We start from the raw sequence: 14,233 nt of genomic DNA, 5'->3' as shown, positions 1-14,233 counted from the left end.
TAAATTTGCACTTTGTAATTTTCTGTGCACAAAACCCCGCATTCAGGCACCTAGAATCAGGTAGTTAGATGTCTGTGTCCCTGACTTACACTTCCAAATATTGTGTGTGCTTACAAATGGGGTGGGTTTGTGCACACACAGTATTTAATGGCAAACTTATAGCCATTTTTCAAAATTGTGCCCATAATAATCACAAGACGTCAAAGATGTCTGTTTTATGTCATGCAAAACACAGCATCTCTAGCACCACGGTGCCCTTTGAGTGCAGCTACTGAATTTCTAGTACCACTTCCTGCACTACCAAGGCTTTCCATAGAGATCTCGCATGTCCCATCCAAGTACTGACCAAACTCAACCCTGCTTAGAAATAAGAGCTGTGGAGATCACAGGTTGAGGTGACGTGCTCATGAACAGGGAATTCACTTACGAGCTAGGATAAAATTCCAATTTTTCCCTGCTCAGTCATGCCTACTACTTGCAATAAGTATATAATGTATCCTGTATAGTCACCCTTGCTCTGAGATTCCATCGCTATCTAGGAAAGATTATGGATGCTGTTTGTTATCATTCTGAATTTCTGTGCCATAAATATTAATATAATTTTTTATAACAAGATACAAAGGGAAAGCTCATTGTTACAATGTGAATTTGTCCCCAGACGTTTTATGTTCCAGTCATATTAGTTTTTCTTCTGGTTTCTGGTTACAATGAATTAAATCTTGCCCTCGTTTGCACTATTGAAATGAGGTAAAGAGAATGCATTTAAAGAAATAGAAAGCACATTGAGTGACTTTGTCCTGAACTTTGAAGTTGTCGTGCACTTTATTTTTCTATTAAAAAAAAAAAAGACTGATGTAAGTAGATGGTTATGCCCTATTAGATAGGCCACAATACCTATGATTACAGTTGTCTGTAGTGTAATTGTTGTCTATTGAAGGCAGTGTGGTCTAGTGATTAGACCAGAGGACTGAGTAAGGAGTCCTGGATCTGCCACTGACTTGCTATATAAACATGGATGAGTCGCATAATATCTCCGAGTTCCATTTTCACCACCTGTAAAATGGAGATATTAATTTATGTGTATTAAATACAGGAATTCTACGGCAAAGGCAAGAACAGAACCTAGGAATCCTTATTGCTAGAGTTGTCCCTTGACTTCAAGACAATTCTTCTACTCCTGTGGCCTTATGGAAACTCTGAGCTTTTTCTCTTAGAAGTTGAGAGGTCTTGTATATAGCAACTTTGTTTACACTAAAATTCTCTAAATAAAATAGACTTGTCTCCTGGTCTGGAGAATGCCCAAACCAGAAAAGTGAAGTGGACGCTGAAATAAAGCTGTAGCGTATAAATAAACCAGAGAGCAGCCTTTTAATAACAGCAATTCTTTGTCTTCTGACTTTATGGCCTAACGGCTGTGGCACAACGGGATATAAATACAACACTCCATGCAATGACTAATTACTCAAAATTCTGTGCATCAGCAGAAGTGGAACTTGTGGTTGACTGTAATATTATCAGATGTCTTCGCTATTTAATAATCTCCCATAGCTGTACGTTATTTAACATGCAGTTTGCACAAAGAACAGTGACTTTGTTTCAACTACCTCTCAACAAAATACAAATGCAGCTGCTAGTAAATGAAATATTTGGCAGACAATGTGTTTGATGGAAACTTCTGTAACTTGTTAAGAGGAGAAAAATGTTGTTGTGTGGTTAACCTTTTCCCACCCATAGCTATAGCATGAGATGGGAAAGGGCACTGACCACAAAAGAGAGGGCCTGTTTAAAAAGTCCGGTAACTATCAGGCAAACAGCTTGGCCATCAGTAGGGCTTATTCACACATAAACACAAGAAAATTATGTACAGAGCTCCCATTAATGTCCCACAAGCTAATGGTGTATAATAGCTTCTTTTATTTAACATGCATCCAAAACAAGTTAGTGAATACATTTATTTACAGTCATAGCCCACTTTCTGACTTAGTCTTCTGCTTTTCCTCTCTTACTAATATGGAACTCATTGACTTTTGGAACAGAGACACAATGAGGAATAAATGAATCTGCAAGACACTCCAATCCGCAATCTGCATTGTAAATCTATTTAAAGATGCACCCGTTATTTTCTGAAGTTCAGTTTAACTGTGAAAGGGCACATGACTGAAATAATTGCATGTGACTTGACTCACAGTTAAGTATAAATGGGAATCTATTTGCTCATCATAACTTCTGCTCCTGATTCAGACCCTTTAAATACACATCAGCATATGAAGATGATCATTAAGAGCTTGAGAGATTGAATTCAACACAAGTTAGGAATACACTGCATCGCTCTGAATCAGGAGCCAGAGGAGCAGGAGAGGGAGGAATGATAATATCCTGTACTTTTCTGAGTACTACGAATTTCCAAGTACTTTGCAAAGTACTTAAGCATCTGAGATTGGAAGGATTTATTATCCCCTTTTTACAGAGGAAAAATGAGGCACAAAATGTAATGTGACCAGCCTTTCGAAGGTGCTGATAATCTTTGAAAATCGGGCCAAAAGGCCGTAGCCAAAGTCACAAAGAGAGACAATGTAGCACAGCAGAAATAAAGCCAGGAGTACTGGATTTCAGTCCTTGGTACCAATCACTAGATATTCTGTCCTATAAGGAGAGTTTTTTATCTGACTAGTAACTGGATTTTAATCAGTGCACATGAACAAAGTAAACAACATGACCAAACAGAAGCAGGCTTGTACAAAACAACTTGCAGCTTTGTTTTCCAGTTGAAGACCACCCAGGCCTTGCTCTAGTCTTATTCTCAACCACCCAGGAATCTAATTAAATCCCTTTCCATTCCTTACTTTAAGAAGTGGAAGAGAGCCTACAGCCTTGTATAGACTCCTTCCAGATGGAAATGCATAATTTAACAGATATAGATGAGAGAGAGTGGGCTCTCAGCAATGCCTGCATTTGCATGGCACTAAATTTGCAAGGGTGCTTAATAAAGATGTAGAACGGAAAACTGTGTTAAAACCAATATTGAGACTTCTCTCCCCTCTAACACACCATAGCTAAAACATCATAGGAAACCCACTTTCTGTTTCAGATACTTAGAGAGCAAGGAATTAACTGGCTCTCTTGCCCAGAAGTTCCAAGTATTGGAGTATGTTCTCCCTCCTATTTCTTTTCTGATCATCTCATGGCTTTATTTTAGATATTTATTTGGCCTCCATCACTGTAATAACTGAGCACTTCATAATTTGTGAAACATCTGTTCTCAAAACCTTCCTGTGAGGTAGGTAGGAAGGGCATTACTACTATCCCCATTTTACAGATGGGGGAACTAAGGCACAAAAGAGATTGTGACTTGCCCAAGGTTGCCCAGAAAGTCTGTGACAGAGCAGGAATTTGAACCCAGGGCTTTCAAATCCCAGGCTGGAGCCCCAAGTATTGGACCATGCTTCTGTTCAAAGGCAAATAGGATTGAATGAGGAATGGTGCAAAAATTTCACATTGTTCAAGCTATCGTAGGATGTATCTCATATAGTCTTGTCTATGTTAGAGAATGGAACCATTGTAATGGGCAACAGAGCAGTGCATCCACACCAGCCTTCCTGTTCCAGGTGCCCAACTGTGCTGTGTCTATACACAGCATTCTCTCCAACCACTGCAGTACCAGTGTACTGTGGGCACCTATCCCATAGATCCCCAAAGAAGAGTTTTGCAGGAATAGTAATGCATGGATGGAGAGCTTCTGCACCAAATTATTTTTAAAATGTGAACTGTATATATTTTTCATTGTATGATCCAATGCATTTTTATAAATAAAAAAATGCAGTGTGTATATGAGAGACAACTCCTCCATGGTTGTGAGGGCTAAACCTGTTTGGGAAGATGGATCCATTTGCATTGTGCCTTCCAAAACATGTGCATTAAATTACAGCAATTGGAGTAGCTCAAAACAAGAAATCAGTTGATAGTATAGGAATTTCTATGCAATGCACAGAGAGTGCTCACAGAAGGGATTGCAGGGGCTTTATAGGGACTGTTCTGGGAACCCTGGCTGCAGCCGTGCGGCTACAGCACTATTACTCTCTCTCATGGAGTTTCTTAGTCTAGATTACAATGGCAGTGAGCCTTGTTTCGAGCAAATGGAATTGTAGGAGTGCTGGCAGCACCTGTGCACCTATCCAAGCGTTTGTGTGTTTGAACATGAGGTGTGTCCCCACAATGGCAGGGAGGTGTAACATCAAAATCCTCTAGTCTAGACAAGGCTTATAAAATCAGGGGCAGAGTTGAGTTTCTGTGCTGGGCCTCCAGAAGGTGCAGTGCAGAAGATGCAGCCCAGGGGAAGGTGAGGGCAAAGGTGTCTTTGTGCCCTCCCACTTCTAGGCTGCTCAAAAGGCTGAAATAGGCCAGTGTAATTTATATAGCCCTTGGATCTGCTCTAAATCATGGTCTCTCCAAGGCTGCATATGACTTGGAGCACAAGCCAAAATGGCCACAGCAGCATGGATACATCCTTGACGTACTCCTTTCTCCAACACACCCTCAATGCTAATGGCAGTCCACACAGTGCCTGCCCTAAGAGGATTCTCCTATGGGGATAATCCACCTCCTCTCATGGGTAGCCCTCTCACACTGTGTCAGCAGAAGGTACAGTACTCCCAGGATAGGCACACAGCACAGCATCAATAGCAATATGGGGCAATGCACTCTGGGATGTGCTACTGCACAGAGTTGGGAGGAAGGAAGACTCGTCAAACCAGTGTGCAGCCACATCAGCCGGTGTAAGCTCCTGCTGCTAAGAATAGCCACTAGAAGGTGGGACTTTTTGTGAACCACGAACTTCACCTTCCCAATGCCTTTTTATGACCTGAACAGCAGGAAAGGCTGAAGTTAAAAATGTGAGCCACTGTGTCATGCTGCAAAGTATCCTTGGCCAAGCTAATACATTACAAGTTTTGGATTTTATATTTTAGTTATCCTATAAATGTCAAGAGACTCCTTTCATGCTCCCTTTAAGTGAATTGAATTTGATTAAAAGTGCTGGCTTGACTTTCTGGGAGACTGGAGTCTTCTCTGCACAGAACCAGGTACAGCACACTCCGGAGGAAGAAGTATTTCCCTGCTTCCGAATACCTCAGCCTTGCCCCAGCAAGGAGAGGGTAGGTCAGGCTCCAGGGTTTCTCTCTTCTTTGCTGAGATTGCCAGTTGCAATAATGTTGAAACTGAACTGAGATCTAATTTCCCTTCCGCCTCCTACCAAACACATTTTCCACTGGTAACTAGTTTTGGTCACCACAGAAACCAAGAAAGCTTTGAATTTGATTTATGATATTGCCTCATAAGTGTTTTAAAATAACAAGAACAGAGAAATGAGAATGATGTGGAAATCAAAATTGTTGCTTTTGCAAACTCTCAGTTAAAAAACAAGGAAAAGGTCAAGAGTTGGGTTTTTTTTCTTGTCAAGAGTGAAAGGGTTAAGCCATCAACCTGGACAGAAGGTATTTTACAGCAAATTTTGGCAAATGAAAGGACACTAAAAACATAAATTTGGGTGAATAATGGCAGTAACCTGTGAGAATGGATATTTAGATTTAGGGCCAGTTTGTGGCTGCACATCATGATTTTGTCACATTCCTCAGGGATTTGTTTAGAATTAAAAAAAAAAAAATCAGCAGTCCTAGCACAAATGAGATGTGGAAAAGCAAATTCCAGCTTGTAGCTGTGATATTTGCCAGCTGTCCAAATGTTTAGGGGGCAGATTATTTATTCTTTAAAAACAAAGAAGTACAACAAAAAGATGGAAAAAGTCTGTGAAGATTTGTGCCCTGCTTACTGAAGCCTGTGACTTTCTTACCCAGTTAGTTAGAAAGGCACGCTGCCCTTGGACGGAGTAGCCCATTTTGTAGGCAGTTGTATCCTGCAAGCAGCATCTCTCTGGTCAGGGGAAGTACCTTTGTACTTGTTGCCCTCAATCACTATCTCAGTCATTCAAGCCCAGCTGTCACATTGTTAGGTTTGTTTAAATACACTTTTAATTTACCAGATCTCCATGTGCAGTAACATGCTGTGGGGTAAAGTAACCTGAGCACAAATACAGCAACTTTCCTAAGACTGACAGAGCAAGGCACTATGGTAAGGAAGCCCTGCCAAAGCATGCGTTCTACAGCAGGGGCTCTTAACCTTTTTCATACTGTGACTTCACACTTAGCTGATCCTCTCCAGATTTGCCCCAGAACCTCTTGTGCCCATTCCCACTGAGCTTCCAAGAAGCTACTATGGGATCACATGACTTGTATATGGTGTACTCCAGGCATCTGCAGAAGATCTGGTTGGAAGTGACTGACCAGATCTCCTTCAACAGAAGATCATAAATGGGGAAATGGAAACCTCTGTAGCTTTATGAGTTCTGGTGACAGCCCACAACTTGAGAACTGGAAAACTGACCGATACAGAAGAATAATATTATGTAGTACAAGAGCAATTATCTTCTATGGATCAGATGTTGCTGAATTAAGCAGAGAGAAGATTCAACAAGAATGTTCATTAGGATGATTAAAGCAGCTTGGCAGGAAAAAAAATGAAAAGAGCTACGGAGACAACACCCCCACAAAGAACTCTAAAGGCAAAACTACCAAAGCTTTTCCAGAATATATCATTCAGAGATAGCAGGGAGCCATGGCCATCTAACAAAGGCACTAGATACTGTGGTTTTAGAAGAGGCAGTCATGCATATGGAGTTTTACTGCAAAAAATGATCTTTTGATCAATTCCAGGCCACACGGCAATTGTGTGTGTCATCGGGTGAGCTCTTGGCAGACTGTAGTGTCACCATGAGGCATTTTGCATGTTCAGTTTGAGAGAGAAAAAACAAATGTGGCTACTGAAATTTTACAAGCATGCAATCTTCCTATCTCACTCATCCCCCCCATCCCCCCATATAAACCTATTTTTATTCTCAAAGATAGGCAAGAAAGAAACCAAAAAGCACAAAAATAGCTTGTTAAACAAGAACTTAACTGCAGATGCAGGCATAGGCTCCATTCTCTGCACACTGTGTTGCATTTCTGTCTGTTGTTCTGATGTTATAACATTACTATTAACATCACTATACAGAAGGACCCTGTTTCATGGAAATGACCCAGACTTTCATCCATTTAAAATGTGATTCTTTTCTTTAACTAAGATAGCCAAGATTACTTCCTGTCCCAAACCATTGTGCTACATTGCTTTGTTCTGTTAAATAGTTTGTTGTAGAAGTGAACTATTTTTTTTAATTATCCCCACACCCCAAAACGCCTACATTCACTTCAAGTTCCTGAACAGCATTTCACATCACCTCAAACAAGCAAAATCCAGAAAATAGACAGCCTAAGTCGATATTTTCCGATTCTCAAACAATGACCCAACCTCATTGGGTCCTTCTCCTAGGCTCCATCCCTAAACGCAAACTTGCAACCAAACCTACAACCTGAACTCCAGAACCATGCAGTAAAGATATGGTGCTTTGTGTGCATTCAGGTCACAGACCAGATCCTCTGGTTTGGCTAAGCTGCACTTAGCACAAGACCAGAGAGGGGACCACGTTGGTGGATCCCAGATCCCGAAGCCAATCAAAGGCTAATTCAGCCCCTGGCACAATTTAAAGCAGCCTGAGGGGGATCACTAGAAGAAGTGGCATATAGAGTAGCAGCACTAGCACTCTCTTGCGTGGTGAATTCCCCTTATGCAAGGAGAATCCCCAAATAGCTGGGTTTACAGAGTTTCCAGCTGTTTTGTGCTGCCAGAATGATGCAGAGCAACCTGGTGAGAGGCTGGAGTCTGGCTCCATTTGTTTTGAAGTATTTTGTTAAATGAGAATTACAAATTAATTAAGTAGGAGTGAGCATGATTAGGAAAAAGTTATGGTGTATGCCATAAGTGCTGAAGATGAAATACTTCTTGAAGTGAGATGAGTAAAGTTGTTGGTAGAGGTGAGAGTCTGGTTGTGTCTTACAGAGCAGGGGTTCTCAACCTTTTCTATCTCAGCCCCCCAACATGTCATAAAAACACCACAGTCCACCTATGCCACAATAATTGGTTTTCTGCATATAAAAGCCAGGCCCTGTGTTAGGGGGTAGCAAGCAGGGCAATTGCCACAGGTCCCTTCCCCACCCCCACCCCCCCAGCCCATGAAGCTACATTGCTCAGGCTTTGGCTTCAGGAATGAAGGCTTCAGGAGCTCAGGGCCCCAGGCTTCAGCCCCATGTGTTGGGGTTTTGGCTTTCTGCCCCGGGCCCCAGCAAGTCTAATGCTGGCCCTGCTTGGCAGATGCCCTGAAACTGGCTGGCGGCCCCGAAGGGGGCCCCAGCCACTGGTTGAGAACTGCTGTATAGAGGTTTGAGAATAAAGCTTGTGTAGTGCTATGAGGACCTTCTGCATAGAAGATGCTATAGTTAGAGCCAGGCCTGAACTAAAACTCTAGATCTGTATACCCTCAAACTTGGGTGAAGTTTGGATCTAGATCCACAGCTAGTCTCTTTGCTTGTAGGTTGAACCAAAACCCCATATGTGAACATTCTTAAATTTAGCATGTCAGGGCCATCTTCATGATCATTGTCACTGATGCCTAGCTACCATCCCATGCCCTTTTATGTACATAATTCAAATCTTATTGTATGTGCTGCTCTTCCCAAGATCTCTGCTGAAGGACATTTCTTCCTGAAGTTTGCCGAGAAGTGTCCTGCACTGAGTTTGTACCTTCTTTGTACATCCACCTCACCTTACCCTCTGTTTTTGTTTTTCACTGTTAGGTATATGAACTTCCAGATTAAGTGAACATGAGGCTTAAGATCACAACTCAAGTGTGAAACTAAGGAAGTGGCAGATACCAAAGGAAAGGCTAATTGTAGGTTAAACTAAAACCTACCCAACGACGTATCCTAAAGTGAAATGTTCCCCACCAAAATATCCTATACCCAGTGTACCAGGATTGGAACCAAATTAGTAGTGAATTGTTTGAGCTGAAAGGAGAATTTCATAAACTCAGCAGGATAAATCTGTGTCCGGGGAGCACTGAGCTAAGACTCAGTGGTTCAGCATATTCACAGCACTGAGTAACAAAGACATTTATCACCTCTCATTAATGATTTTTTTTTTTTTTGCTGAAGGGAGTTTATATGAGCATCAACACTCTGGGAACTGCTTTGGAGTGCCAGAAAATAGAGGACTCTTTGCAGGTAGACACCTCCTTAGCTTTCGGGAGCTGTTGTGTAACAAAGATTAAATAACTTGTCAAGTCTCTATCCATTTCCCTTTAGCCTCTTTTTTCCTGAGTTGAATGACAGTTCAGAATATTACTACATAAGAGAATGGAGCTTTTTTTTGTAGTGGGTGAATGTTTGCTAGTTTTATCAGTTTGGGCTGAGACAGTGTCAGCATCACACAAATGCCTTGGGCTGTTTTTCTTGCAAACTAAGAGGCGAGGCAGGAACTCTTCAGATCTACTTTTGACTGATATCCTGCTAGAGCCTTGGGCAACTCATTTAAGCCTAAATTTTCAAAAGTGTGCAGTCATTTTGTGCAGCTCAGTTTTTGGGTTCCCAACTTGGGCCTGATTTTCAGAAGTGATGAGAACCCACAATACACCGTTGAAGTCACTGGAAGCTGTGGATTGCCAACATCTTTGAAAATCAGAACATAGGTATCTTGAGGTGGACACTCAAAATTAGTGGAGCCTTCCTTAATTTCTGTATCTGTTTCCCATCCTGTGAAATGGGGACAATAAGTTACCTATCTCCCAGGCAGCTGATGTGTAAGGGTTTTGAAAATGTAGCGTGCTATGTAAGTTCCATTTTATTAGACCTCAAACTGCTTCGATAATTTGAATGTGCCTTTTAGATTTATGTATAAAAGACAAAATGCCTGAGATTGTGATTGTTGTGTATATATATGACTTTTAAATTATTTCCCAACATCCACCACAAACCTAATAACTCTCCAGAGGAATTCAGGTCTCTATTAGGCTGGTCTTTGATCTTGTTAGAATTGGTGAATAACTTATAAGAGGTTTCAAGAAGAAAAGAACCCATGTACACAGTAGACCTTGTGTTAAAACTCATCTCTCAGGAATGCAGGGGTTAATTGTCAGAGCCCGTTAATCACTGCTAAAGAACCTTCAGGAAATCTGTCAGGAAGTGGGTACAAATTCCTGAATGCTGATGCCAAGTATTGTGTGGTGTGTTCTGTTTTAGATGTTGCCCAACTGAAAATCTGTAGTGGACATACTTGAGCTACCGAAAGATACTAAGGCCCAAATTATGTGCTGCCGTTGTTCAGCTGCAGTTGGGAACAGGAAACTTCGCTCTTTGCAAGACTATACAAGGACCACACATAAAAGCAGTGTAGGGAAGGCAGGGACTACTCCTTCCTGCTGCCTCTGGGAAACAGGTATCTGAAAAGGAGACAGGAAGAAGGCCTGGCCATTACCCCCTCTCCTCTGCCAGCCCATGGAGTACAGGGGGAGGCTGGCACAAAGTGTTCACTGTGCATGAACACAAGCATGCACCAGAAAGTGTCTCTGAGGCTCAATGGATGGAGTACACAATGGTGCTTAGGTGCCTAACTCCCACTGATTTCAGTATGGTGCCTAAATGCCTTGTGACTCCACCCAGTCTCCCTGGTGCTTCTTCTGGGCCTCTGTGGCTTTGCTGTGGCTTGTTGTGTAAAAGCCCTAATTCCAGCTCTAAGGGGGCCTTAAGGCTGACATTCAGAATTTGTGTTAACTTTTAAATGACAAAACTTCCCAGTTCTGTTGGAATAACATTTTGGTGTTCCATTATATACTTGTTTTGTTCTGGACTAATGTCTGTAGATACCCCATGCCCTGTTCTGGCACTGTAGAAGGAACCACTTACGGTGTTAGTGGAAAAGCACTCTGCCATTTTCAAATACTTAGGACTTCAAAGGTTCAGAACTAAAGTCCTGGGCTAAGCCCCATTGGCTTCCCTGGCTCACTGTGGGCACATAGATCCACCTGTGCAGTCCTCCCTGCAGGACTGGGGCCTTAACCATTGTTCTAACATAGCGGAAGCACTTGCCCTCACTGAGCATTAAATGTGGATTAGTTTCCAGATGGAAAATACCCCAGTTTTTAGTCACCTGAGTGCCCAGAGGCGTCAGCATAATGAAATGGGTGAAAATTTCCTCTCTCTTGCCCAGTCTGATAAATGGGGGGGAAGGGACAAACCAGCAAGATTTCCAAATAAACTGCCCTCCGTCACACTGAGGACAAGTATGGGCCATTTCAACCCAAAGGGGTTGAAAATAAGCCCCTAAAAAGGAAGCTGATTCTATCACTCTTACTCACGCTGAGTGGGACCTTGTTCTACGAGCAGTCGACTAAAATCACTGGGACCATACGGAAGTGAGGTATCTCTGCGAGGGTAGCTCAATTGGGCCCTAAGAGTGGAAAGGCCTTTTCCACCATAACCATAGTGGACCCTCACTAACTTTGCACCAATCCAGAGAGCTTGAGCCACAATATAGCCCTTAGTAATGAGACATACTATAGCAATGCTGTTGCTCAGTCTGTTCTTGGAAATGGGGAAAGTCTATGGATTTTTTGGGCAGATTATGAGCTATGTGCCTCTGCAGTGGCATAAGAAAGAGTTTCAGAGTAGCAGCCGTGTTAGTCTGTATTCGCAAAAAGAAAAGGAATACTTGTGGCACCTTAGAGACTAACAAATTTATTAGAGCATAAGCTTTCGTGAGCTACAGCTCACTTCATCAGATGCATTTGGTGGGAAAAAAAAGCCTCTGTTTTTTCCACCAAATGCATCCGATGAAGTGAGCTGTAGCTCACGAAAGCTTATGCTCTAATAAATTTGTTAGTCTCTAAGGTGCCACAAGTACTCCTTTTCTTTATAAGAAAGAGTCAGAGCCTTCATTTATAGTGTGGGTGTAGATAGCAGACTTGGGACTGTGCACCCACTATTCCCCCACCACACAGAGAGGGGTGTGGATGGGGCCTTGGCTCTGCCCTCAACGTGTTGGCCAGCAGAACTGAGCTGGCTTCGGGGGATAACTTACTACTTGTATGGCAGAGTAGCATATTACTACTGGAGTAGGGAAGAAATTGAGCCTCTCTGAGCTACACTTAACGGTAGCGCGTTGCATACATATGCCGCATGCCTCCCTATCACAGGTATAAATAGCAGTGTAGACCATGAGGTTGTAGAGTACAGATGTACCTGAACCTAGGGCATGTATCCTACGCAGCTCTCTCTTCACCCTAGCAGCGCCCCCCACAGCTACATGGTGATTTTTAGCAGTGTAGGGTCCCGCTGTCGGAGCCTTTCTCCACCACAGTGAGAGACTCCAGCAGCCAGGAAAGGCTCCATCAGTAGGGACTGCTGTGTGTACCTGCACACTGCAGGGCGGATGCAGACTGCTGGTTACTGCGGCGTGTAGCTACACATACTCTGCATGCCACTGCCAGTGTACTGAGGCACAATTCCTACTTAGAGGGGAGCACGGCCATATGCTTTAGACCAGTGGTCCGCAAACTTTTTACCTCACACCCACCTTACTCCTGTCTGCACTCCCCTCCCCGCGGATCTGGGACCAAGGCTGGAGCCACAGCGGGGGATGGGGGCAGGGGCGGAGCTGGATGGCAATCCCTCCTTGCCCCTCGGGGGGGACTGGCCTAGGCCTCAGCTGTGGTTCCCCGAATCCCCAATCCCACAGGGGGGTGCACCACAGTTTGGGGATCTCTGCCTTAGACGGTGCAAAAGCACAATCTAACCATAAGACTTCACTATTTTTGCAAAATATACTGATGTACACTCCCTCGTAGACTGCTCATAATTTGAACTACACTTGTCCAATAAATGTGCTAAATCTATTTTGTGATGCATTTTTCCATTGACTCTTCTATTAGGTGTCTTGGTTTAGTCACTAGTTCAGTAATATGCGGTTCAGACTTGACTCTGTGCTGCTTCTACCATAGTGCTATGAAATGGCCCATTCCTTTCAAGATTTGCGAGCATGCTTTTACTATGGTTTGAACTGAATCAGTGTGATCAACCCAAAAAGTACATTAATTGTGGCTTCTGCGAAATCTCCAAAGCAGCATTTTAAAGTTTTACTGTGGCTTCATGCTGCCAAATTCAGGTTTTTTCTTTTATCCGATTACAATGACTCTACCCTAAGAGGAAATGACTTTCTGGAAAAAAGGTGGAAGTGAGTATAATTGGGGCAGTACTGTGAATTATGCTACTACCCCCTATGGCACAAAATAATTTTTGGTAAAACAGTAAAAATCATCTTATTGTACAAATGAAATGTATCCCATTATTCCAGGTCTGACTGATTGAAAAGTGATGTACTTGTGGGGAAATCAGCTGTGGCACAATATAGTTTCCACTTACAAAGCACTCTTCTTAAAAAAACTTCCCAGACCATTGTATAAAAATAGTTACATTAGAGGTGTGAACCACCACTGATTAATCAGGGTTTACAAAAGCGATGATATAAAATAAACAGACTAAAGTTTCATGGGTTTTCCCTCCCCCAAAGATACAAAATCTTGAGCAGTTTTGGGCAATAATAACCAAAATTGCTCCTTTCACAGACACAAAAGAAAGACAACAAGGGACTGCAAGGATTGTAATAGAGACTATAGAAATAGATTACAAATAAAAACAGTTCTAAGCCATAGAACTAAGTTAAAACCATATCATTTATTTAGGAATTGCCATACCAGATTAGACCAATAATCCATCTAGTCTAGTATTTTATCTTCTAGTGACCAATACTGATGCTCCAAGAAATGGTTTAAGAAATCCAGAAGGCACAATTATGAAATACATTGGCTATAGAAGAGGTGTTGTAAATTTACTTATGTTTGCAAAGCATGCTGAGATTCTTAGAAGGAGAGTGCTACAGGAGTGCAAAGTATTATTGCTATACAATAAAATTCATTATCTAATTTTCTCATGAGGAGAACTGGAGGTAAAACTATGTATATCTTGTCAGCTTCAAAGATGTCCATGCAGAGTACATTGTATATTTGGCTATAGTAGACTCTGAACCATGTGAATATAAATAAACTAACATTTGCTAACCAGGATACAGCAGAACCTCAGAGTTACGAACACCTCGGGAACGGAGGTTGTTCATAACTCTGAAATGTTTGTAACTCTGAACATTATGGTGGTTCTTCCAAAAGTTTACAACTGAACATTGACTTAATAGAGCTTTGAAA

At 42.2% G+C, this 14,233-nt stretch overlaps 1 protein-coding gene across 4 annotated transcripts in view; it reads left to right on the top strand.

Annotated features, from left to right (window-relative positions):
- Nucleotides 1–14,233, top strand: part of RBKS (ribokinase) — a 105,651-nt gene that overhangs the window by 85,556 nt on the left and 5,862 nt on the right. For 2 of the 4 annotated variants that reach the window (XM_043511633.1, XM_038396239.2), the window contains one exon: nt 9,138–9,206. The exons of the other annotated variants lie outside the window; for them this stretch is intronic. In XM_043511633.1, the coding sequence (XP_043367568.1) occupies nt 9,138–9,206 (69 nt within the window). The remainder of the gene's footprint in view (nt 1–9,137; nt 9,207–14,233) is intronic. 4 annotated transcript variants of the gene reach the window in all.

The sequence above is a fragment of the Dermochelys coriacea genome, chromosome 3 (assembly GCF_009764565.3).
Source record: "Dermochelys coriacea isolate rDerCor1 chromosome 3, rDerCor1.pri.v4, whole genome shotgun sequence".
NCBI classification, from domain to species: Eukaryota; Metazoa; Chordata; order Testudines; family Dermochelyidae; genus Dermochelys; species Dermochelys coriacea.
Note: the sequence above shows the minus strand (reverse complement) of the source record. Positions and strands in the feature narration are given on the sequence as shown.